General features: G+C 39.6%; 1 protein-coding gene across 4 annotated transcripts in view; it reads right to left on the bottom strand.

Moving 5' to 3' along the window:
- Nucleotides 1–298: 298 nt before the first annotated feature.
- sh3kbp1 (SH3-domain kinase binding protein 1) overlaps nucleotides 299–26826 on the bottom strand; it is a 39710-nt gene continuing 13182 nt past the window's right edge. Inside the window, exons 3-19 of one of the 4 annotated variants that reach the window (XM_037757337.1) lie at nucleotides 21823–21937; nucleotides 20286–20389; nucleotides 18578–18716; nucleotides 18282–18361; nucleotides 15794–15883; nucleotides 8525–8594; nucleotides 7102–7196; nucleotides 6844–6939; nucleotides 6692–6743; nucleotides 6526–6597; nucleotides 4762–4897; nucleotides 4591–4661; nucleotides 4312–4418; nucleotides 3932–4069; nucleotides 3187–3398; nucleotides 2925–2988; nucleotides 299–1606 (exon numbers count right to left, since the gene is read on the bottom strand). In XM_037757337.1, coding sequence (XP_037613265.1) covers nucleotides 1568–1606; nucleotides 2925–2988; nucleotides 3187–3398; nucleotides 3932–4069; nucleotides 4312–4418; nucleotides 4591–4661; nucleotides 4762–4897; nucleotides 6526–6597; nucleotides 6692–6743; nucleotides 6844–6939; nucleotides 7102–7196; nucleotides 8525–8594; nucleotides 15794–15883; nucleotides 18282–18361; nucleotides 18578–18716; nucleotides 20286–20389; nucleotides 21823–21937 — 1680 coding nt within the window. In that variant the 3' untranslated portion in view covers nucleotides 299–1567. Of the gene's footprint in view, nucleotides 1607–2924; nucleotides 2989–3186; nucleotides 3399–3931; nucleotides 4070–4311; nucleotides 4419–4590; nucleotides 4662–4761; nucleotides 4898–6525; nucleotides 6598–6691; nucleotides 6744–6843; nucleotides 6940–7101; nucleotides 7197–8524; nucleotides 8595–15793; nucleotides 15884–18281; nucleotides 18362–18577; nucleotides 18717–20285; nucleotides 20393–21822; nucleotides 21938–26826 lie in introns of all 4 variants that reach the window. The other 3 variants (XM_037757336.1, XM_037757338.1, XM_037757339.1) reach the window with 3 other exon arrangements.

The raw sequence follows: 26826 nt of genomic DNA on the forward strand, positions 1-26826 counted from the left end.
AGACAAAGAGCTAATGGGATTGATCCATCGGATTTGGATTATTGCAGAAAATAAGCTCTGTGGCAAACAAACGTTAATGATACTTAGCAAGACAACAAGGCTGTAAAGGCGGACGTGTCGACGTAATGGCGTTTAGTAGTTTCATTTAGCCACTTGTTAGCAACCGCCTTTTTTAAGACACGTAAAAGGTTCAAAATTCACGAGTGGGATATTTACTGACATATTTTATATCGTAGAACAAAATATTAAAATCTCTTCAGCTTGTGTTAACCACAGACCTGATTTCAGGCATCTAACTAAAATTGCATTAAAAAAAACATTGACTTCAAGTCGAGGGAACCGGAAGTGCAAAACTAATTTCCGGGTTTTAAGATTCATTCCTGCAGCACCCTTTATGTGCCGGACTATTTCTTGGTCAGGAGCAGTGACTTTCTGAAGACTTGTTGTCATTGAAAACCACAAATTGACATTTTTAGATATAACGTTAATTAGTGAGCTTTAGGGTTTCCCTCTGTTTCCAGTCTTTATGCTAAGCTAAGCTAATTAGCTGCTGGCTGTAGCTTCATATTTAGCATACAGATATGAAAGTTGCATTGATCTTCTCATTTAACTCCCAGCAATAAAGCAAATAATATCCCAAAATGTCCGACTATTCCTTTAAATAGCACCTATAGTATCAGTAATTGTCTTGTTGGTTAGACTTAATTAAACTGATAAGGGAAGAATCATGATGTGCTTATAGTTTTAGCCTCCCAACAGGTGGAATATTTGACTGCAAATTAAAAAATTATGACACTAAGAAAAAAAGGTCAAGGAAATATGTCCAATTGCCAGTGCTGTTAACGGCTGATGCTTCAAAAATCCTCCGCCTGCAGTGTACCATAGAAACATCAAGCTCAGTGTGTCAAACAACCTCAATGCTAATGATGTGCGTCAAAGTATAGGCTCTGATCAGCCCAAGTGCTAACCTTAATCTTGCCCGTAGAAGAAGTCATGATCCGGCCAAAACAACCTCACTTTACAAAAATGTCCCTAATATGAAGGTCTAAAACTGCAGTCCTCATATGGATGGAAAACAAACACTCTCTCTCACACACACACACACACACACACACACACACACAGATAGGAGGCGAAGGCCGCAGAGTTGTCACGGACCAGCACAGAGGTCGTCTGAACCAACCGGGCTACGAAGGTCGAGTTCCAAGTTTCCTTCACACTTAGAAACAAAAAGTACCGGCGAGGTCGCCACGGCAGTCTCATCATTGCGTAACCGTGGCAACGCACTGCCAATCAGTACCGGTGGCACAGCAAGCTTCGACAAGACAGCAGTAAACATAACAAGAGAAGCCTCTTTGAAAGAAAAATAAAGAAGTAAACGCAGGATAAGGCGGCGTCAGAGGGGGCGGGGGGAGGTGGCTGATTCCATGGTACTGTATTGTTGCTGATGTTGATCGCGTCGATCATTTTGGCACAAACTTTGTTTTGGCTGAAGTGTCTCGGCCAACAGCGAGAATGTTTTCAAATGTTGGTCTCCGATGTGGGGATTAGGAGGATGCTTTAGTCTTCATTTCGACAGGTTCTTCTTTATGTGCTCTACTTCCATCTGTCAAACAAAGACAGACGTAGTGGGATTTAATTTCTTGTACAGTTAAAGACATTAAGCTGCTGCTCTTAAAATCCTTCCTGGATGAGGTTACAGTAGCGTTACTAGAGAATTAATTAATTATGTTCATATTAGTCTGCTGATTATGTTTTTTCAATTAATCCGTTAATTATTTAGTCTACAAAATGTCACAATTTTCTCCTAATAGCTTGTTTTTTCCTGACCAAAATCAGAAAGTATTAAATCTATATTGATACATTACAGAAGAAAAAATCTTGTATATATGTCTTAAATTATTATTCAATTATGAAAATGAATAATATATTAATATACTTAATATTCTGTCAATTAACTGATTGAATCTGTAAATACGTTTTTTTGGCAAGGGTCTTTTTTATTAGTAATCTTTAGGAATTTGATCCTGCAAACTACAGTATGTTCTGTATTATATTGTGCTGTGGTACTGGTTTAATTTTAATCCAGTCAGCATCTGGAGTAAATTGTTCGTCTAACCAGCGGTGAGGTAGAAAAGGAACACTAGATTAGATTAAATTAAATTAGGGTGTTTTGCAGCCGCAAAAGAAACATTTCAGGTTTTACAGAAAAAAGCCAGTTTAAAATAACAACATTAAACATTAAATATAACATATAATGTATGTATATGATATTATATAATATAACATATACTAATAATATTGGAGCCTTTAAGTTTATTGCCAATAAAAGGTGTACCTTGTTAGTATTGATTATATTTCACAGACAGGCCTACAATATTTTACAGTTTGGATGGCTGACACATCACAAATGGATTAAATAGAATTATTGACATCTAGTGATACTAATGCCAGCTGGAAGGGGATTTATCTAGAACAACTTGGCATCTTGCTCAAGGGCATATGGCATTCAAGGCTACTGGAAGGTCCCTCTAACTTCTTGGCAAAGGCGAGTCAAGTTCTTTCACAACAAACTGGAAGAAAACATTTCTTCATATGGACCTCATGTGGGTGTCCACATGATTGTCCACATAGTATGTCAATCACTTGTGCATATAATAAACAAAGCATTATTCATAACCTCTGTGTGTGTATACTATATACTGTGTTTTTAAATTTATTTTTAAGTTAACTAGATCAGATTTTTTGTGCTGTTTTAGTTCACTTCTGGGGCATTTCTCCTAGAAAGCTAAATAAATTAAACGCTAATGTAAACCCAATATATACTGTATGTATTAAATATATATACTATGATTTCTATTATCATTTTTGCTATTAATTTCAGAACATGTTTTGTTCGTTTGTTCCATAAACAAATATCTCACCTGTAAACTAACACGAATCTTCTTCTCGTCATCCAGCGCGTTGGTTAACTGTTTCATCTCCTGCCTGAAATACAACACAAACACATCATGACTCATGATACTCATGCAGGCTTGTACACACACACACACACACATGTATAATAATAAACTTTAAATACAATATTTATTTAGTATCTAGTATTACTAAAAGTAAAGTTTTGAGAAGCGATTTAAAAGATGTCAATGACTGTAGGTCTGTATATATACTGTACGTATGACGTACCTGTGCTGGCTCTTCAGCAGTTCTACGGAGGACCTCAGGTCTCTCAGCTGGTTCCTGAGTTCCTCCAGTGTCGGGGGGGTCAGAGGTGAGTGCCGGAGCTCGGGGGAGGGGCTCAGACCCGAGGAGGAAGACGGGGACGAAGGGCGATGGCCGGCGTTTGGCGGGATCAGGACTGAGGGCTTGGGGGGCAGTGGTGCTTTATTGTCAGGTGCCTGAAAGCAAATGTAAACAAACATCAGTGATATTAACAATTTAGGAATTATTATTATTTTCCCCAAATACCCAAAATATAACCTGGTAGTTCTGCTTTGGTTTTATGACTCTAAAGAGCTTCAAGTAAAGTTAGGAATCCAGATTACAACAGAAATATACGAGTTTGTGGTGAGACTTTACGGAAAATAACTCCTTTTAGTGCTGAGAAAAATAGAAATTATAACATCTACAATTTCAGGCCAAAATTCATGTGTCGAGGAAGACTTGAATTGTTAAAATTGTAACATAAATCAAGAAAAAATGCATTTCTTAGTCATGATCAATTACTATTGAACCCCTCTGTGATGAAATATAAACTTAACATTACTAAAAAATCATTTTGTCATCTGTTAACAAACTGTTAAATCATAATTGAGTGTTTATGAGGAACCAAAACCAGCATGTAGTTTTAACAGGGTCAGAAAGATGAAAATCTGTGGCGTGGCGCCCTCTGTTGGATGAAATAAATAGTGAACAGTGAAGGTGGCCTTACAGAGATGTTGGGGACTCCTTTCCTCTGGAAAACCTCTACAGGTCTGGAGGGGACAGGCTCCGGCTCCTCCTTCCCTTTGTCCTTCTCCTTCCTGTCCTCCACTACTGGGGATTCCAGGTCGATGCTGGACAGGGAAGACTGCAAGAGAGACAGTGATGGTCTTATTTATTCAGTGCAAACTAAGTCTGTGGCTTTATCAAGTACTCTACAGATACTTATATTTCATCATAATCTATTAAAACAGCTCCCTGCATTTCACACTGCTCATTCTGCATAACGAGTACTTTTACTTTTGGTACTTAAAGTATATTTTGTTGTTAATACTTTTGTACTTTTAACTCGACTAATAAATTCTTTAGCCCTACTACAAACACACTTACGGGTGTGATGATCTGCGAGCGAGGCCGGCGGTCTTGGACTCTCGGCCGCGTCGCCGTCGGATGACTCAGCTTCTCAGTTGATGCCGGCACCGCGTCGAGGTCCACGTCTGCACAAACACACATCAGAAACACAAACACAACCTTCATCATCCTCATCAACAGGTAAAGTTTCACCTGAGACAAAAAGAGAGAGAGAGAGAGACAGCGCTCTCTCTGGCAGTTAACTGAGGCACCATATCTGGATCTCATTGGGTCGATGCTCCTGTCAATCAAACTCACCAGCGTCCTGTGACCTGTCAGGGGCAGAATCTGGTGTCGAAGCCCCGCCCTCAGACTTGGGGCTTTCACACCTGGGCAGGTAAACCATACAACAACATTAGGCTCTATTCGCTCAGGAGTATATGGGATTTGTTTTCGCCTGTGTATGTGTGTCTGTGTGTGTGTACTGACGCTAGAGTGGGCGGTCTCTCAGGACGCCGCGGGGGTTGGGAGGAAGAGGAGGTGCTTGTCTTTGGGGGGAGGGGTTTCTTGGGAAGGAGAGATGGGAGGGAAGGCTTGGGGATGTCTCCAAGTTTCACCTCTTCACCTACACACACAAAATCATACAACACACACGGATGTTCACAGGGAAAAATAACTCAAATACAGACATATTGTACAACATAAATAAACACATGGACACACAGACATGCATAAGAAGGTGAGGGCAGGGTAGAAGTACAAGGGATGAAGGTAAAGGAACAGAATCTGACCCGAGAGGTCTGAAGTGAAACCAAAGAAGGTTGTTAAAGAATAAAAACAGAAGAAAAAGAAGAAGGTCTGGAGTCGCCCACGGCTGGGAGGGAAACAAGAAGCAAAGAAAAAAATTGGAGGGCGATGAAGACGAAAGAGGATCAGGAAGATCAGGTCAAAGTGGTGGCAGCAGCAGCAGCACTAGTAGTAGTGGTTTATGATTATGCATGAGATTTAGTAAGTGATTTACTCTAATAAAATCAAATACTTCTTGGATTATGTAGTACTATATTTGTACTTTACTTGAGTATTTCCATTTTATGCTACTTTATACTTCTACTCCACTACATTTCAGAGGGAAATGTTGTACTTTTTACTTCACTACATTTATCTGACAGTTGTAGTAACTAGCTACAGTATTTGCAGGCTAAGATTTGATATCAAAAATATACAATAAACTTATGATTTAGTGTCTACTTGAGGCCCCTTTGTCACAGGTTTCAGATGTTGTGTGTGTGAGTTGTTAGCTGTTTAATCAGAGAGTGATTTCCCCATTTAAATAACTAGTCAAATTATTAATATTTCACAAAAAGCAAAGAGAGAAAAATTCCCTAAAAGAACCAAAACAAATGTATGATTGTGTATCAGAAAGTTTTTTTTCTTTCCTCTCCCCGTAATCATCAGATGTATCTTGTGACCCTTTAAAGGGGGTCTGACCCCTTAGGTTAGGAACCATTAGAAACTGACTAACTTTATATGAAGTAGTTAAAACTAGCTCCACCTCGTCCAGCTACAACAGTTAAATGCTACGTATGCATTGATGCATTAATATGAACAATCTAATAATGTCATTTATGATCATTTATTAGTCAAAAGTACATTTTGCTGATAATACTTTTACTTAAATAAGCTTTCAAAATGCAGGACTTTTGCTTGTAATCAAGTATTTTTACATTGTTGTATTGGTACTTTAAACTCTGAAAAGCAAGCTACTGACTTACAGGGGTCAGATATTGTGTGTGTAGCATTTGTCACATTAATTCTAATTATTAATAAGTCCTTATTAATTTGTTTTGTATTAATACGATATAAAGAGACAACTGGAAGCTTGTGTTTGATCCACACCACAGTGCTCAAAGCTTCCTGTTGCACACAGAGTGATGTTGACAGCGTTTCTTCAATCAAAGCTTTGTTCTTTCGCTTTACAACCGAGGACAAACATGCTGCTAGTGATTTCTCTAATGCTCTTGTTTCAACAGAAACCTGCTGCATGTTTGGCTCCATCAAACATCCCCATTGTCCTGTTTCACGCTGATATCCAACCTCCGTTTTATGCTTTGAAGCTGTCCAGCGAATCAAAGTGCTGGATTAGTAATATTAAGCGTGTTAGTTAGTGATCTGTCCATTGCCAGCTGAGCAGATCAGCAGAAAAGTTGCAGGCCGAAGGTGGGCCGAGCAGGGCCAAAGTGGTCTAGACTGTACCTCGATCCGGGTCTCTCTGTGGCAGATGTTCAGGTCGCTCAGGAGGAACCCTCTTGAGATCCGACTTTCTCTCTACAGGTCAGAGTTTTTACAGGTTTTCTCTCTCTTTCTCTCTCAGAACATAAAAATAATATAAAGAGAGGAGAGAAATAAGAGGTTACTGTACCTGCGGTGTGTTTCGCTGACGGTGCACTGGGAGGAGGCGGTTTCTTTGGTCTCTGGAAACACACAGAAACATCACAGAAAACACGTTAAAAATGTATCCCGTCTTTGAGGCGTTTCTAGGTTTCTAAAATCACAGCAAACATACAAAATTACCTCTTTCTCCGCTTCTAGCAGCTTGACAAAGTTATCTGGGAAAACACCCTGCCTTCCCCCGATCTCCCCCTTCCACCAGCCTGCATCAGCACACTCCTGGAACAAAGGACAGCAAAGTGTTTGGTCTCAACTGCTCTTTAATGCTTGCTAAGTGTATTTAATGTGCACCTGTATGCAAATTGTTTTGCACAAACAAATCAAACTAACCAAATGATGCAGGAATCAAAGCAGGTGGCACACCCACACACACCGACTTACCTTGGTGATAATGTTGATGATTTCTCCCTCTTTGAGTGACATCTCATCTTCATTTTGTGCTTCATATGGAAAGAGAACTTTACAAAGCTCCCGCCCTGCCAATCAAATTTAAAACAAAGTCAAATAAGAAAATTAAAGAACTGAGAAACAAGAGAGTGTAGGAGGTTTTCACTAAGAGTTGAAGGTACGACGTGTGAATTTGCTTTTAGTGAGATGTTTGTTACAAGTTTTAACCGAAACCAAATAATTTAGAAAAAAGCAGATTATTTTAAGCAGATTTTGGCCACACTGAACACCATAGTTTACAGTAAATAAAGTCATCTTGTGAGAAGGACCGATCAGAAGATTTTTCAGTAACATAAATTAGAGAAAATAAGGAAGAAATGTCACAGTGGGTTACAGTAAAAAACAAATAGCAGTTATATTAAAGAATGCTTGAGTTGCAAAAGGTAGTTTTACCTTTTCACTACCCTCAATCCCACTACTACCCAAAGTTTTCTTTTTGCACTATAACTTGCATATTACACTGATATTGCAAATACTGTATATGTTTTTTGTGTGTATGTATTGAATTTTCTTTTTTCTATTTATTCTGTAAGTGCTACTTGTATAATATGTAGTCCTATATAAAGTAGGACCTATTTTGTTTTATTGTATTCTAATTTAAATATTTGAATATTTGTTTACGACTGCATTTCATTGTGTAATCCTGTTTTGTATAATGGCAATATACAGTAGCTAAACCTTGGACGCTTTTAAAATCAACCACATGTTTTTGTATTATTGTTTGTTTGTTTTTTTAAATCAGTTTCCCCTACTTTAATATTAAAAATAAATACCAATCAATTCCTAGATTTTTGTTTGAAAAATATAATCTGTGAATAATTAAAACTAAAAATTGTGTATTCAGTTACTGTAAAATATAAGACGGACACTGAGAAACCCTTTATCGTAGTATGGCGTTAACACAATATTTAACAAACTATGTACATGTACAATAAATATAAAAGGAAATTGAGAAGAATATTAAATCATTTCCTGATCATATATGTAGAGCTTGAAATTCACATTATCCTTTTTACAACATTCATGTTTGCTTATTGTTTTGTCATCTGGATTTGAGTTTCATTCAACACAGCTTGTTAATGCAATATTCTCGCATCCAACTCCCAAAACTTGGATGTCAGAATGTTCCACAAGCACCTGAACACATCATCAAGGAAGTATTTTCAAAGCGGTGGCTTCAAACAATTACATTACAACACTGTGACAAAGGAAAACTTTTGCACGAAAGATGGGAAGTGATCTAAACACTTTGGTATGCTTTGGAAACTGGTCGCATGTTCACAAGTTTCTTATGTCATTTATATTGTTGTTTCTGTTATAATTATCTATATATAACAGTGAGGCTGTAACATCTCACCTTTGGCTTTGCCGTCAGGTTCAGTCTTCATGGTTTCCGGAGTAACGCTCGCTGCTTTCCCCTCGTTGGCCTGCAGTGAAGGACAGATGGAAGAAAACTGTTAGTTTCACGTGCAAATCTCAACTGCAGATGCACCAACATCTGCAGCAGATGACGTCATTTTGTAACCAGCGATGCAAGTTATGTGTTTGTAGTGTGTGTAACCGCTCTGTTTTGGTCTGGGACTTCCTGTGCCAGGCTGAGTTTAACCGACGTCTCGAAAGAATATGGTGTCCTGGTTTGAGTCAGCTGTGGTTGATGTGATAGTGATAGCAGAGTTTACTCACTGTTAGTGGTGCACAGAAACTCTCTCTCTCTCTGTCCTCCTTGTATAATCGTTGAATGTAGGGCATGTTTGCATGCTAACATTAGCTATTAGAACTTAACTAAAGTGCAGCTGGAGGTCGTGAACCGAAGCATTGGACAAACTTTTAAGTTGAGATAAGATAGAACTTAATTTATCTGGAAGGAAATTGTTGTGCAGAAGTTGCAGTAAAAAGTAGGAAAGAGTGCAAGGAGGCTATAAACATATCAGTAAACAGTTATCCCAAATACAAAACATACATAATTCCAAAAATATAAACAAGGTTAACGGTGAGTCATCATCCTGAAGGGAACATAGTTGTTGAGACATCTCACTTAAAACCAAAAATTTCAACCTCAAGGTGGCACTAGAAGTAAAGTCAGGGTCAACAAAGTTAGTAGGATTCATCCTCTGGGGATCATAAATGTTAGTTCCTAATTCCATGGCAATCCGTCCAATAGTTGTTGAGATATTTTACTCTCGACCAGAGTGGTGGACCAACAGACCGACCAACATACAGTAATGTTGCTAGCATGACTTAAAAATCAACTTTCAAATAAAAAAAAAAACAGAAGTAGCAAAACAGAATCATGTAGAAATTAACTATTTTCACATATGAAAAGTGTAAAAAATAAAATTCAAAAGACAGAAATAAACAATTAAATGGAAATAATCACTTCTCTCCAATGAGCAGCACTGTCCCACAGCCCCAATCTAGCCAGCTAATTAGAGAGGATGAGATCGGATTTAGCACAAAAGCCACCGAGCTGACTTCATGATGAAGGGTGTGTGTGTGTTATATGTGCGTGTGTGTGTTTTGTGGTGTAGGTTGTTAAAAGGAGCCGTTGTTTTCCGGCTGGAGTGGATCCCTCGTCAGTGTTTGTGGAACCAGGGTGGCTCTTCCACAGGAAAACACACACACACACACTCACAAGACCCGGTCTGTCCCGAACACACACACAGCTCTGTTCTGTTCGGCCCGAGAGAAAAAAAAAAAAACCTTCCACACCACCTCCCCCGCCAGCTTCTCTCTCTCTCTCTCTCTCTCTCTCTCTGTCTCTCTCTCTCTCTACACACTTCCCCTTCTCCTTCTCTTCTCTAATGAGACCCATGTGGTGCCACAAGCATTGAGACATCATTACAACATCACAGACGTTTCCATGTATCACATGTTTCTAGGCCTCTTATAGGCAAGTTTTCAGATTCTTCACTTAAATAAAAGCACTAGTACCACGCTGTAAAATACTTAGTTACTTAAGCCCTCTATTGAAAATGTTACTCAAGTAAAAATATGTAAGTATAATAAGGAAAATGTACGCAAATTATCAAAAGCAAAAGTACCCAATGGAGAGAGATGCCCCCTGTGAGTGTGTGTGTGTATATATATATATATATATATATATATATATATACGTATAAATAGTATATTATTACACAGATTTGATGAATACTTGATTCTGATTGGTCAATCACGGTGTTCTACGGTCTATTATTTCTTTATAACAGACCGTTGCTATGTATAACAGACCGTTGCTATGGCAGCAGTTCTGATGATGCATCGCCCTGTCTGGGTTTATTTCACAACAATGACTGGCTCGCTGTACATTATCCTATACATATAGTATATTATTATTACATATGCTTCATGAGAAATAACTTTAAGCTGTTATTAAAACAGACACTGATTTTTTGATAATTTACGAATCAGCTAAATGATTAATTGACTAATCGTTTAGGCTCAATTTTTGATATACTGTCATGTTTTAAAAGTTCCTCAGATTTTTTTTTGTATGTAAAATCTTGATTTGTAAAGTAACTAGAAACTATTAATGTCAAATAAATGTTTAGTGGAGTAAAAAGTACAACATTGCCCTCTGAAATGTAATGGAGTAGAAGTGTAATGAGTGAATGTACTTAGTTACATTCCACCACTGCTGATGGGCAACAGGGATTGACCAGTAAGAGTTGATACTAATAGGGACACGACTATTTTTGGAAGGACTCAGACAGACATTTTTAAACTTTCACTTCTAGTTTCAAAAAGAACAAGGGAACTATTTTCTCATTTAGTGCAGGTGCATCTACAGCTGCATTTCCTGTACAGTATTGTACATCTGGCTGCTTCAAAGAATTGTAAACCAAAGTGTGACCAGACGCAGGAAATGCAAAGTATAAAGCATACACAGCGTCAGATTTTTGAAGTTACCGTAGCTTTCACAAGGAAAGTGTCGGTGCATTTGAACACACTAAAGTGGTATTTATGATTTCGTAAGAGAAAGTATTCATGACTGATGTTTTTAAAGAATCAAGCATGTGGAGACATGTGAAAACAGTGAAACTGAAGGCCTCAAAACCAAAACAATGAGCTAAAAGACACTAAGTGTGCTTTCACAAGCCATAGTTTGACTAGTCCGAATTAGATTGAGATTTATCCTTTTGGTTTGTTTTCAATTTAGTCTGGTTCGGTTTCACGGTGTTCAAATTAAAGCGGTGCTACACCAGGATGCTGCGTGTGGTACTAAATATCAACCAGAGCATGTTAGCAACAGGCATCTGTACGAGGGACTACCAAGGCTAAGTGAGAAAGTGGCAGCCAGGAGAATGAGACTTGCCGGTCACTGCCAAAGACATCAAGAACTCCCAGCAAGCATGCTGGTGCATCGATCACAGGGACGACCCACACCAACATACATGGACGTACTGAGGACAGATGCAGGAGTGGAGAGTGCTGGCGACATAGCCAGATGTATGGAGGACCGAGATAGCTGGAAGCTCCTCTGGAAAGCCCGTCTGAGGACGACCCAATGATGAAATAAAAAAAAAAAAATTTGCTGAGGGGCGTGTACGAAGGAGCAGAGCTAAAGTCTTTTCACTTTGACTCGGCACTGACCTACTGTACTGTATGCACGAATCCCTTCTCCTCCAGTTTATGGCTTTATAAACATCACTATTTTCGTTGACTTTATTAAGCACATTCTGTATGTTCTCTTTTGCCCAGATGTCAAGCAAACATCAGTCAGTCCTCTCCCACTCATGTTAACCTGTCGATTACAGGTGTCCATCTCAACAAATGCCCACACAGGCAGCCTGTAATCCCCTGCAGTTTGGTTAACATCCTTAAATTGGGTGAGATTACTCTCACTGCAATCACACCTCAACAGGGTTCATTTGGAAACGGTACAGACCACCTCTCACGAGCGTTCTCTGTTTTGGTCTGCACCTCAGTACGATTACTGCATTCACAACTGCCCAAATGAACCGCACTAGAGTTTGATAAAAACAGACTAAATGTAGGCTTGTGAAAGCGCCATTAAATACTCTCTAGAGCTGAAGAGGGATAATAATTTGGATATAATATATTGATGATATAAAAACTTATTTTTTTATAGCAGCTTTATGTTTTCTGCCGATTTCTTGTTTCCAGCATGACACTAAATTGCATAAAACAATATTTTCTTGTATTCTGTTTGTCACCTCTCTACAGTATAAAGTATAGACAGTATGTATACTGTATGAAACTACATCACCTTGTTCTCTATTATTAGCAAAATAACTACCTTAAGACGTCAAACACTTCCGTACGCATTGGTGCTTTCTTCTACGGACTGACTGACAATTCCTTCCGTGCAGCCCTCCATTGTTCTGCTGACTGTGAGGAAATACTCACTTTTTTGGCCCAGTTTAATAAATCCACAACAGATTTCTTGGTCCATTGCAAATACAGATTTTGAAATCGCCCGATAACTCAAAGCAGAGGGTGATTTTGATGAGGAAAGTGCTGATATCTTATTTGAAGGGTGGAGGAGAGTTCAGATTAACTGAACTTCCCATCTAAAACAGAACAGACAGTCGGTACTGATATGTTACATATTAAAAATTAGTCATACAATATTATCCAAGTCACTTCCTGTCAACAGCCACCCCCAAAACCTTCAGTAAAATGTGCATATATTATCAATTTATTCAGTTTTTCAGCATGTCTTTATGGAGATTCTTCATTCGTCTTTTACCACAGCAGAAGTCCAGTGGAGGATCCTGCCTCAGGGATGTACTACGCCTCCTAAACTTTACACTGTAGACGTTTGTTTTACATTGAACACTCAGCTGATCACAAGGCTGGCTGACTTTGACTCACTGCAAAGAAAAAAAAAAGTCTGGAGGAAACACTGAAAACTTCCCCTTTTTGCCAGAATGAAAACTAAAAGATGTTTTCATTCTATGTGCAAAACTACTATAGCTGCACATTAGGACTTCAACTTCACACACTTCACAAGCAGCTGACCTTCCTGTTCAATTATAAAGTTGACGTGGCTACACATGAGTCAGCGTCTCGGACGGAGACGCTCTGCTGTCACCTCCTCCAGAGCCTCATTAGGGAGCACAGAGACTCGCCTCACCATAAAGCAACATAACAGCCTCCTGCTCAGCAGGACAGGCTGACAAACATCCTTCAGAACAAACACACTCACTCTCTTACATGTCTGCAGGAGCTACAGGATGACCAATGTGAGGTTTTAAAAGCCTTTTTACATACAGGTTTTTGTTTTCTTTACCTACTTTATATCCATCCTGTGTGTCTCTCACTTTCTTTATCTATTATATTTAGTGCTGTTTGGCTACTCAGACGGTGACATAAGAGCTTCAGGTTAAGTCTAATTGGTGAGGTTAGCTGATACATCATGCAGAAAGCAGGTTTTTGGTAAAGGTTTCTAATTTAGATAACAAAATAAAGGAAAATAAAATAATTAGTCTGGGTTTTCATAAAGAGTTTTGTGTCTTTTGATAGTAAAATGTGCTTTTAAAGCTGTTAAGTAGGGCTGTGTATTGGCAATAATCTGGCAATACGATACGTATCATGATACTGGGGTAAGGATTCAATATATTGCGATACTGTTAGCAAGGTGATATTTTGCAATTTTTTTTATTTAATTTTAGGAAAACTGTCATAGAACACCTTTATACTGCATGCAAAAAACATGCATGGTGTTTGCCCCAAACTGCATGTGATTATCATAAAGTGGGCATGTCTGTAAAGGGGAGACTCGTGGGTACCCATATAACCCATTTACATCCACATATCTTGAGGTCAGGGGTCAAGAGACACCTTTGAAAATGACAGTTTTTCATCGCCAAAATTGAATTTTCCTTTGTGACAAGCTAGTATGACATAGTTGGTACCAATGGATTCCTCAGGTTTTTTTCTAGTTTCATATGATCCCAGTATCTTTACTTTACCTTTAAAACTGAGCCCGCTACAACCTCTGAAAGATCCAATAGCAGTCGGGCCTGACAGCGGGCCGTCTGATTTTTAAATGAATTTGTCAATAGTGTTTTAGAGAATCGATACAGCATCACACAACATAATATCGCGATAATCATGTGTATTGATATTTTCTTACACTCCTCCTGCCAAGACTAATGTTTTTCGGGGAAATACTAAATACTTTTTAATATGTTTCCTCATGAAAATAGTCACGTTTATGAATATGGTAATAAAAGGTCAGTTCACTGCAATTACAAAACCAATTACAAAACCCCAAACCCACATTTTCTTCCTCCATTTGGTTTCTAGCCATGCAGACACTTTTGGTTTTCACTTGCAGAGCTTTTCAGATATCTGAATTTAAAATTTATTAAAACTTTGGGTGAACATACCCTTTAACCTCTTTTACCCGATGAACCCGGCACTGGGTTCAACTGAGCTGTGTGTAAATTTGTCCTTTGGTTCATCATAATTTACTCAGGTATGGTAACAGTCACAATGTCACTTACACTTAGGGGATGAATTATCTGAGGTCTTACCTATCCATAGAGACCAAGATCCTGCATATAGACCTGATAGTTGTGGAGCTATTCTTGATTCATTTTGGGTATGTCTGTCTAGGCAAACCACACCTTCCAGCACCCTAAGGCTTAAGATGTTAAAGGCAGATATTTGAAAAGGTCTGCAAATAAAACCAAAAGTATCTGCATCGCCAGAAACCACTAGGAGGAAGAAAATATTTTTTTTCTTTGTAATTGTGGTGAACTGACCCTTTAATTCCATATCCATAAACTTTATTATTTTTATGAGAAATACAGTATATCAAAAAGTATTTAGTGTTTACCCCAAAAAATGTATTCTTGGCAGAGTGAGACGTTATTTTGACCATCAACAGACACACAAGTCGTTACACAAACAGAGACTTATTGTGTAATCTAAATAAGAAACCTTTACAAAAACCCGCTTTCTGCATGATGCATCAATAAAGTTAAGTTTAGCTCCACCGACTACACCCAACCTGAAACTCTTGTGTCTTTTTTCTGAGTAATAACCAGCACTGAGGCTAAACCACAACACTTGAAACATTGCTTAATCTCACAGGAAAGAGAAGAAGAACGTGAGAGACAGACAAAAGGATGGAAATAAAACAAATCAAAAGGGTGAAGAGAGGAACAGAAATAGAGAAAAGGTGACCCTACCGTCCTCTCCTCTGGTTCCAGTTAAACACAGACAGACGCAGCTTTGCTATATCAGCGCCGGCAGCAGCAGCAGCAGGAGACAGCGTGTGTGAATATGTAAACGTCAGTGAAAAACTGTATAACCTCCCCTCCTCTCTCCCTCTCTCTCTCTGCCCTGTGGAGCTCTCACTTCTGCTTTGCTTGTCAAATCCCTGCAGGATGTGTGTGTGTGTGTGTGTGTGTGTGTGTGTGTGTGTGTGTGTGTGTGCGTGTGTGTGTGTGTGTGTGTGTGTGTGTGTGTGCGTGTGTTGTTGTGTGTGTGTCAACATAAAACCACTTCCTGTGCTGCTGTAAAACTGAAACGAAGGAAGGGGAGGAGCCAAGGCTGGGACTTCCTTCCTTCACTTCTCACAATACAATGATCACAGTATCAAAAAATTTATGAAGTAAGTGTGTGTGTTTATGTGTGTGTGTGTGTGTCTCACCTTGTCCCCCTCTGTGTCCACTTCCATAGAGCGTGGTCTGAGCCTGATGGGCTGGTCTCTGAAGATGTCACCAAAGCCGAACCCTCGGACCTAGGGGAAGTGAAAACAGGTGAGATGACACAGAGTGAAACACTGAAATTTAACGCAACATTTCACCAAAAATCTGTGGTTTGAATTTCAAACACTGACCCCTGCTGGCCCTGAAAGTACGTTTTGTGCTTCGTGGGTGGCAGCAGCTGCAGTCAGCTTGAATCCACCACAGTTTCAGTGGGTTTAAATGTGACCTAGAGTCAACACTACTGCAGCATAATCCACTTCTCCACTGTGTATCTGCATGCTCATATTGTTCCCAAAATATGGCTGAATACACAGCTTCCATTTGGCCCTAACGCTGTTAGCAGTCAGCTGCACTGCCGACAAACACCAGCCATATTTTTAGTCTGATAATCACAGTGATTTGGCATTTTGTTTCACTTCATTCATCCAAACAGTGACATTCTGTTCATGTTAGCCTGTTTCTTGTTGGGAAGGAGTCGGGTTATTTTGTTTTGTCCTGATCAATCAGGAGCGACAGACGTAGCAGGAAACAAACAGTGGGCTATCTCCGGGTCTGAAAAGTGAAGCCAGAAGTGTCTTAAACTTGCATTCTTTCTAACAGCCAGCAGGGGGCGACTCCTCTGGTTGCAAAAAGAAGTCTGATTGTATAGAAGTCTATGAGAAAATGAGCCTACTTCTCACTTGATTTATTACCTCAGTAAACATTGTAAACATGAGTTTATGGTCTCAATCGCTAGTTTCAAGTCTTCTTCAATACAGCATGATGTTCATTTAGTAAATTATGGTCCCATTTAAAGTCAAATAGACCATAAAGCAGGGGATGCTTTAGGGCGTGGCTACCTTGTGATTGACAGGTCGCTACCACGGCGTTGTCCGGTCTGGGAGTTGTCCGTGTTTTCGTCTTAAAACTTTAACCCTTTCACAGTGTGTTTTCAGTTCAAGAAAGTTAATTATAACCTTTTAGGTCGCCTAAAAATGTCTTATTCAGCGTTCGGTTGTACTTAGCTCCACCCTCTTGCGTCACTTCTGGTTGCAAAAAAAAACTCAAGGCTTCAAAACCGTAGTCCACAAACCAATGGGTGACGTCACGGTGACTACGTCCACTTCTTATATACAGTCTATGAGGACATCTCTAGTCTTAACCCCGCCCACTAAGCTCTTATTGGTCGGCTATTTCTCCTAACTGGCAAAAATAGCAGCCAGTGAACTAATCTGAGATGTGGGCAGCAAAAAAAGGGGTTTGCTCAACCCACTCCATACCAACATACCGCTGTTTACTCAGTGTTGTTGCCAATATAAGGTGTAAGGGGCTGATCACACTGAGATTTATCGCTACAGGCACCGACACTTCAAAAACACCTCGGCAAAGCGCGTCAGACAAAAAAGCGTAATGCGCCTGAGGTGCAAAAATGTGGTCTCTTTCTGTCTCTCAAAGACAGTAGCCTATATGAAACTATCACGACATGAGATATTATGTCCCTCTCACATACTCTGTAACAGTCCAACAGCTAACTAGCTATCTAGCCCTATCACTATTACATCTACTGGCATCAAAACAGGCAATAAGAAAACAATGGTTTTACTGGTGACGCGTTTGTAGCGACGCCTCCCAGTGTGATCAGCCCTCAATGCAACTTTTATTTGTCTCTAGCACAGTAAGCTGTTTACCTTCCTCACACACAACTATATTTACTTATGTTGAAGTTGCAAATGACAAATATAAACTGCCTTAAAAATAAACAAGACACGTAGAGGTTGTGTATTTAGGCAAAAATGTGTGCATTTGGAAAAATAATGAGCATACGAACGGATAGTAGAGAGGAGTGCATTAGGCTGCACAGATGGAGGAGTGGGTGAAGTTTCTATGGACATTTCAATATTTCTATTTTCACTGTGAAACTAAGACATAACTGCTTTGAATTCAAGGTGACTGCTGCTGTTCTCCACCGTTCCAAGTCTACTGTGGTTTAGTGTTTGATACTCAAAACATAGATTTTAATATTATTCCTTCAAAACAAAGTCAACTTATCGTAAAAGTGCCTGCAGCATTAAAACAAATTGTGAAACTTTGCAATTTTATAGCACATATGACCTTGGCGAAGATGATTGGTAGCTAGTCTCACACCAGTAAGTGGTTTTGTTTTTCAGTTTTGTGCTGGAGAAACAGCACCATCTTCCTGTTTTGTATCATAAAGAAACACTGTTCAAACTAAATCTGACCTCATGTGAGACTCACAGTGTACGCCACGGGGCATTAACATTTCTTTTTTTGCAGACCTAAAATAGCTTCAGATCTTGGGGAGGATAACGCTTGTCTGATGATGGTCCTAAGACCAGCGTGAAGAATTCCTTGTTTTGGTGTTTACACAAAATGCAGCGCAGAGGAATATCGAGGAGGACAGTCTCTTCTGTACTGAACATTATTGATTACCTTCTTGGGCTGGATTTCTCCTGACCCCGTTTCTGACCGACTGTCGCCTCCATCACTCTCACTGCCTGGACTATCCTTACCTACACACACACACAAACCCACAGAATAGAAAATACACATTAGCTTCAGCACTCCTGCAAAGGAAGATTTAGTAGATTCATTTTCATTATTTATAAGAAAATGTCATCTAACATCATCAAGTCATTAATATTACAACCAGAGCTACTGTAGTTGCTTATGTTTTATTTATATATATATGTGGGTGCCTTCCCGTCATCTGATTGGCTGAGACTCACTGGTGCGGTTGCTGCGCAGCTCCTCCTGCGAGGTGTCTAAGGAGGGCGTTTCCGACTCCGTCAGGATGACTTTGGTGAAATTGGAGGGAAACATTCCAGTCTTCCCATTTAGAAATCCCTCCCACCAGCCCTCCTCTACCTGAATACACACAACACAATGCACAACACGCAACACACAACTTTTTAAAAGGTGACATCAGAGCGGCGGCTGAGCTGACCAGAAGAGCACTAGACCTTTTTCATTTTGACTTGTCATAGCAGGAAAAGCACAGGTGAAACTAATTTAACAATGGCTCTGTTGAAGTCAAGTGTCCCAGTGAGCCATCACAGTGGGCAAGCATGCATAACGAGCTCAACTAAATGTTATCAGTTACACCTGAGCTCCTCCTGCGATGACGAGTCAAAATGTGTGCTGTGAAAAAGGCCTCTTGGGCTGACAGGAAGTCATGAATAAGGACACTTGGCATCAAAAGCATGTTGTTTTTAACATGCTAATGATCATCCCGTTTCTGTGACTTGTATACAGCCCCTGAGAATGTTGCTATCCTTAGTAGGCTTGATTACTATGATGGTGTCTTCACATGTCTCGCTTAAAATGTCAATCCAACAGCTGCAGCCGATTCAGAACGTTAAACACTGCTGGAGTCCTCATTAATCACATCATTACAGTTCTCAGATCTTTGCTCTGGCTTTCTGAGAGTCAAAGTATTTACTTTAAAAGGTACAATGTGTAAGATCTGGTCTAAATATCACTGCTTGTAATCTTCATGTGTGGCGTCGGCCTATAGTTTGCATTAGCCATCTTTGTGTTTACTGTGCCACTAACCGGGTTCTGTACGGTCCGTGTACGTTTTGATACGTTTGTTTATTGGATTAAATCCAAAGTGGCAGAAACGAGAGAACGGCTTGCGTTTCTGTTTCGTCTTCACCGCCACCAGGAGACTACTTCACCGGGAGGAGAGCGGCGGCAGCTCCGGTGGAGACGGACCTATAGTTAGCGGAGCTGTAGCAACACAAATTCAGCCAGCAAACTTTCTGTTGCCGCTGTTACACAGGTCAGACCCAGCGCTCCACCATCCCATGGAATATAATATTAATAAGTATGTTTTCTTTAGTGTTTAATCATACACTGGGCATGTCTATAAAGGGGAGACTCGTGGGTACCCATAAAACCCATTTTCAGAGGTCAGAGGTCAAGGGACCCCTTTGAAAATGGCCATGCCAGTTTTTTCTCGCCAAAATTTTGCATAAATTTGGAGCGTTACTTAACCTCCTTCCCAGCATGCTAGCATGACATGGTTGATACCAATGGATTCCTTAGGTTTTCTAGTTTCACTATCTAAGCTTTCAGCTCTCAAACTGAGCTGAAAGACGGTAAAGTCAGGCGAGGGCGGCAGCGCCCTCAAGGAGTGAAAGAGGTTAAAGAATTCGGATCAATATATAAACTTGTCAGTGCTCTCTGATGGACAAACACTGTTTCTAAATTACAAAAAAAACACAACGTTGTCATCTCTTATCTTAAATCTGTGCTCTAATGGTTTTTACGAACATATTTCATTATAAAACAAGTCATAAATGTGATAAAAAGACATCCGTTTGTGTGTTTTCTGGAGGCTGATTTCTGGCAACTGGCTTTTTTTATACTGGTTTATAATGAAATGAGTGAAATGTAATGAAATGGTTTATAATCCAGTAAGATGTGTCTTACCTCTGCTATGATCTCAATGACGTCTCCTATTTTCAACCCTAGCTCGTCTTCATGCTGAGGCACGTAGCTGAACGCCGCTTTACACCTCCGCTTACGGATTTGATCTGCTGTATTACACACACACACACACACACACACACCAAACATATATTAGGTTTACGTGTGACATAATTGGCTCCCGCTCTTATCCATAATCCATGACTTACAGTGAGCAGATGTTCACTGACTTATTAAAAGCTCTCATGGCTGAAGACTGACACGCAGACCTTTGACCTTTCACAGTCCTACTAACCAGCTCCGACACCAAGCGCTTCCCACTGGCCTTTGCAGTTGTTTGTCTTACACTCATTAGCCTGCTCATTACTGTTGACTCATTCTACACCAGCCGGGGCATTAAGACGCAGCCCTGCGATTCCTCTTTTGTCCACAAGGTGTCACTCCTCGTGTTAAATGTCAGGGTGTGTATGCATGTACAGTATACTGTATGCAGTGGTGGAGGAAGTATTCAGATCCTATACTTAACTAGAAGTACTAACACCACATTGTTATAAATACTGCATTACATAAAAAGTCCTGCATTGAAAATGCTGTAAAAAGTATGTAAGTATAATCAGTAAAATGTACTTAAATTATCAAATGATACTATTTTATATTATATATTATATTTATAATGAAAATGGATGGCTCCTAGATGAACGATAATCATACATTTAAACGTCTTTTTTAATCGCTTAGTCTATAAAATGTCAGAAAATACTAAAAAATACCCATTATAGTTTCCCAGGGTCCATCGTCTTCAAATGTCTTATTTTGTCTGACTAAAACCCAAAGATATACAGTTACATATAGTACTGTAAAATAAAAATAAAATTAAAAATAAAGAAAAAAAGAAAAAATATATATATTTATATATATATACTGTATATATATACACAAAAAAAACAGAAAAACTGGAAATCCTCACATTTAAGAAGCTGGAACTAGGAAATATTTTACATTTTACATGAAAAATAACGATGATCGAAGTAGATACCAATTAATATTTTGTCAATCGACTAATCGTTTCAGCTCTACTTGTACATTTTCACATTTTTGTGTGCAAAAATCTTGATTTGCAAAGTAACAGCTGATTGAAGAGGAGTAAAAAGTTCAGTATTTCCCTCTGAAATGTAGTGGAGTAGAAGTATAAAGTGGCATGTATGGCTGCAACTAACGATTATTTTCATTGTTGATTACTCTGTCAGTTCTTTTCTCGATTAATCGATTAGTTGTTCGATCTATAAAATGTCAGAAAAGGGTGAAAAATGTCGATCAGTGTTTCCCAAAGTCCAAGATGACGTCCTAAAACGTCTTGTTTTGTCCACAACTGTGTATATTGAGTGAATGTAAGAGGTATGCTTGACCCAAATCCTTCCTCACACTAATAGGATCTATGTTTGAGACTGGAGACTTAAACCTGCCTAATGATTAACATGTATGGATGTGTTTGACATTGTGTGTGTGACAGTGTGTGTGACAGTGTGTGTGAGGTGAGCACCTTTCCTGCCCGGTCGTACGCTGGGGTCGGACACGGGGCTGGCCCGTCCGTTAGAAAGGTCAGATCTGATCATGCTGACCTGTCCTCCATCCCTCTTCCCCTCTTTCTTTATCTCCTACAACGAGAGAGAGGAGCAGGAGATTATTAGTGGATGGGGAAGAGGAGATGAGGAAGGAAATAAAGGAAGGTTAAAGTGAAAAAATGTAAGTTACAGAAACAGAAATGAAGCAAGAATGAGGCAAGATAGGACAGAAAAAATTAAAAAGAGTTGAACTTGACCCGTGCATAATGACGAAAAGCACAAAACCACAAGGATGACAGTGGATCACGAATGTGACACAAAACAGGAAATCCCTTTTGTCAACTACATTTTAACTGAAACTAATGCACCACATGATGATTAAAATCTGGCTTAGATACAATATAAATCTGTGAATTAGTCTAGATGGCAACTTTAATATAGAATAAGATGTCTTCCAAAGTTGTACTTGACTCATACAAAATAATAAATAGCATAAAAATAAAAAAATATGGTGCGGTTTACTGTGTAATTTTCTATTTAAAAGCACTTAATTAACACAAATAATGACAATTTTGTAAATCATGACAATACATTTTCACTGTCTTACAACATTACCACGACAATGATGTGTAATGAGTGTGAGCAACAGAAATCTAATAAAAAATATGACAAATTTGACTGTATTTTTGGAGAATTTTGACAAAATTATGAAACAACAAACCACAGTGGAGCAACAAATAACTAAAATAAGAAAAAAACTATGAGAAAAATTCATAATTTAAACAAATGGATGTGTTAAATTTTGTAACTGAGCCGCCATCCAACCAAAGTACCTGAGGATCCGCCAGGTTGCACCTCTTATTGCCAAAGAAAGGAGCAATGTTTACTTGTTAAAATGGTAATATTGGATTAGGTTTGGAATATTGGACCACTAATATAGCATAGAAACAAAAGGTAATCTCACATCAAATGAAAATGCAATAATAAACTATATTTGTATTAATAAACCCACTTAATAATAGTATTAAAATCAGTACCCATATTTGCAGCATGCACATTATATACATCAATAAACACCGCAGCAGCACCAAAAATGTACTGAAGCATGTGACTACAATTGGACTAAAATGTTGGCGATTAAATTTTAGATCAAATTTGAACAAAAAAAGTAAGAAATTGTCGACAAACAAGTCTAAAACTCTGTAGATTTTGTCAAAAACGAACTCTTTATGTCATGAATTTGTAGTTATATGTTATATATTGCATGTCCTAATGCAAATATTTGTGCATATTTCTCATATTCTCATTTATTTTTCATTTTATTACGTACTTATATTTCTTTACATACTGTATATTGTGTTTATGTTGTAGCATTATGTACAAAATGTACATGTTATATACTCCTTTATTTCTATTTTCTTACCGTTCTTTATGTTTGTGTAAGAGCAACTGTAACACCCCAATAGGTCTGTGAATGAGTTGCATACAAACCTGAAGCTTAAACGTGCTTATGTATTCAATATTAAACTGTATCAATGTGTATGAGCCCCCCGGCTCTGCCCTGCACTGAGCTGCAGTATCAGATGTCAGTAACAAAGGTGAGCCTCCCTGTTTACCTGCAGACGACCAGCCAGAGCTCATGAAGCAAACACAAACACTCAAACAGAGTCCCCAGCCTCTCCCTCTCACTGCTGCAACCTTTCCCTCTCTGTCCACATGACTTTCACTTGCATAAAGAATCACAAGACAGCACGCGAAACTGATCAAGAGAACCGGAAAACAAATACGGCAAACAGACACAAGAACCAACAAGCCGGCGGATGGGACGACCACAACCAGGGAGACGTTCACCCACAGAGAGAGAGACCCAGAAGAACCAGACATGACGGTTCACATCTCTCCACCACATTCATCATGACACTGTTTCATAAGCTCTGGCCCTGTGGCGAACGCAGCTCAGTGAGGCATACTGCTGTACTGACTCACAGACTCTAACCCCTCACACTCACCCTGGTTGTGTATGGCCTGGTGTGGCGTGAAAGCCTTAATGAGCCTCTGAGATCCAAAAATATCAACAAGAGAAGACGTTTCCTAGACAACAGCCGAAGCTCATCTTAGGCTAAGAGCCATTTTAGGAGCTACAAAGGTTAGAGACCGGACATGACGCTGAAGGAAGAGGGATTTTTGTGTAAAAAAAAGCAAACTAATTTGGCACTCAGCAGAGAAAAGATCCACATCCTCCGTAGTGGAGAAGCCAATTAAATTCTGACATGTGGTGTGTGCACTCCTCTTCCAACAGGAAGTGATGGATTAAAACTTAAAAGGCACAATGAATAGGATTTTCCCAAAACAAAAATAATCCTTCTCACTCATCACTTATTACCACTAACGTAACTTACGAAACAAAACACCGGTCTCGAACACCAGTCTCCTGGTTAAAAGTTGTGTTTGTTCCGCCCGCCATAAGCGGTCTTTCTCAATTTTTCACAGTGTCACTAGCTCTGAGCGTAGCATATTTACACAGATAAATTTACATTACAGTCGGTACAGATTACATGATGTACAAATGACACGCCAAAAGCCAGAAAAGGTGTTCTTATTGAACACTAAATACCGTGCTTGCGCATTATCGTTTCATTCATACGCCTTTTCGTGCGAACGGGCTGGTATCTGCAGAGACCCTGCCCTCTGCCTGGATTTTCTTTTCTGGGTGTCAACCTCTATAAAAACGTAGCCAACAAGTGCCAGATCGTAAGCATACATTCAAGAGGAAGCTACAAAAATGGTGGACACAGCTCTGAAAAAAGACCTGCAGATATAGCGAAACACCTATGAAACACCAAACGGATACCTGGGGTTGGCTTTAACCCATACAACTAAACTGCATTGTGAATTCCGTTTCGGGGAAACGTATTTTGACGCAGATTACGTTTGTTTTTGTCACAAATACGTTGTAGTCCACTTAAAGGGACTGTTTGTAACTTTTTAAGTGTATAAATGTACCGGGTCGGGACACATGCGCGCTCGCATATGCGCGTTCGCGTGTGGCCGCTGCCTCTCCTCCTCTGCCTGCTTGCCTTCACTCAGACAGCGCGCACGTCCTCGCTGTCTCGCTCCACCCCTAGACGTGAATGCGCGCTCACTGCAGAAGAGTTAGTTTAGCTCTGAGAATATCTAGTGAATGAACAGTGGACGTTTGTGCAGAAATAAATGCTGCAGCTCCTCCAGACCAACAGAGGTTTCCCGTGTCTTGGGAAGTGACGGAGCTCTGCAGAGAGACACGTTGTAGTCTCGTTACCGACCGGGTGCTGGTGTCTCCTTGTTCTCTCTGGCTGCAGGCGGAGAGAGCAGGGAGACAAGCTGCAGAGCCCCATTACCTCAGCCTGCACTGAGGCAGAAAAAGCCAACACTAGGATCAGATCTAAATCATGTTCATGGAGAGACCTTCGTCTGGTCAGCTAACATTACTGCCAAGCAGCTGAAATATAGAGTGATGTTGTGGTTTTAGCTGACGTGTGTCGCCTCACTGTTTTGAGCGATGCTCGTTCAGGTATATTTAGAGCGAGCAAGCGCGAGCCCGACGCTGACTTTCGCTGACTTCACGGCCAAAGGTGTCGCTGTTAAGCAGCAATTCTGAAAGTTACAAATAGTCCCTTTAAGGAGGAGGTCGTGGCGTTGAATGGGTCAAATAAACACAGGATTTTCACCCAGGAGACCACTGTTCGTGTCCAAAAATCAAGGTTCACTTATTTTAATTTCCGTCCGTAGCTTAATAACATTACAAACGTCATTTTAAGCTAATCTGTGATGTTTTTTTTACTAAACCTAACCAAGTAGTTTTGTTGCCTTTTTTGTTTTGTTTCAATTTACAACATTAACCACGTGTTTAAAACGGCGACTGTTATTATTTCTGTCGACTGAGGTCAGGTCAGTCACACTGTTATCTTTCCGTGACATTTGGTGTTTGCATTTGTTAAGTAGGCTAATGCAGTGTTAATGTAGAACCAGGAAAATACACATTGATTCTGCAGTCAGAGTGCAGATGGACTGGCTTTAACTCGGCGTGCCTTCGTGTGCTGCAAAAACAGATACACACATTCATTCAGAAACTCACATGCACAGACACACTGGGAAAAAAAAAAACACTTTTAACTTGGAGACAGCAGCCAACCTACGCAAAAACCCACAGCGGCCATTTGTTAGCCTACAGCTTTCCTTTTTTTTATGAGTGGGGGAGGTGATGTTTACTAGCTGTTTGGCTTTATGCTTCATGAAAAGCAACATCAAATCTAAAATCCATCTGTTATCTATTAAAGCTGCTTGTTTTAAATAATTAATACATTTGAGTTTGGGAACTGGAGACTAATGACTGCATGATTTTGCAAAAAGAAAATCAAGAACAAAGCAAACTGTACTGTTCTTGGAGGCCTTTGTTACTACTTGGACCGCATTCATGCTCTACTGCAATTCCTCCTGTGGGGATATGGAGGTAACCCAGAGTTAGAGGAAACCCAGCTGAAAAGAGGAGAGGAAGACAACGTGATTCATCATATCTGAACAGGAAACACCTGCACAGTGTTAACTGCGGTGTTGGTTGTGTTTGTCTGTGTAATGTGTAAAAGCCTGACAGTATGTAGTTTACTCTGCGCTGCTTTTAATGCTAAACACCGCTTTGTGCATCCCCTCTCACCAAACCTCTGACCCCTTTTCCTCCCAGTTGCAGATAATGCAAAACAATGCAGTGTAACATCCCCTGTGTTAGCACTATAAAAGAATCAGTAACTCAGAGACGTAGAGAGAGAGAGAGAGAAGAAGTATGGGGAAGCACAGAGAGCTCTGCTTGTAAAAAATAATTGTGAAATGCAGAGGAACCATGACGCAAATTATTATTTCCCTCTTTTCATAAACCTCCTTGTTATTTCACAACTCTATTCGCTGGTCATACTGGCACAGAGAGAGAGCTGTTATAAAAGATATGTTAA

This window comes from Sebastes umbrosus, chromosome 21 (genome assembly GCF_015220745.1).
Source record: "Sebastes umbrosus isolate fSebUmb1 chromosome 21, fSebUmb1.pri, whole genome shotgun sequence".
Taxonomy (NCBI): Eukaryota; Metazoa; Chordata; class Actinopteri; order Perciformes; family Sebastidae; genus Sebastes; species Sebastes umbrosus.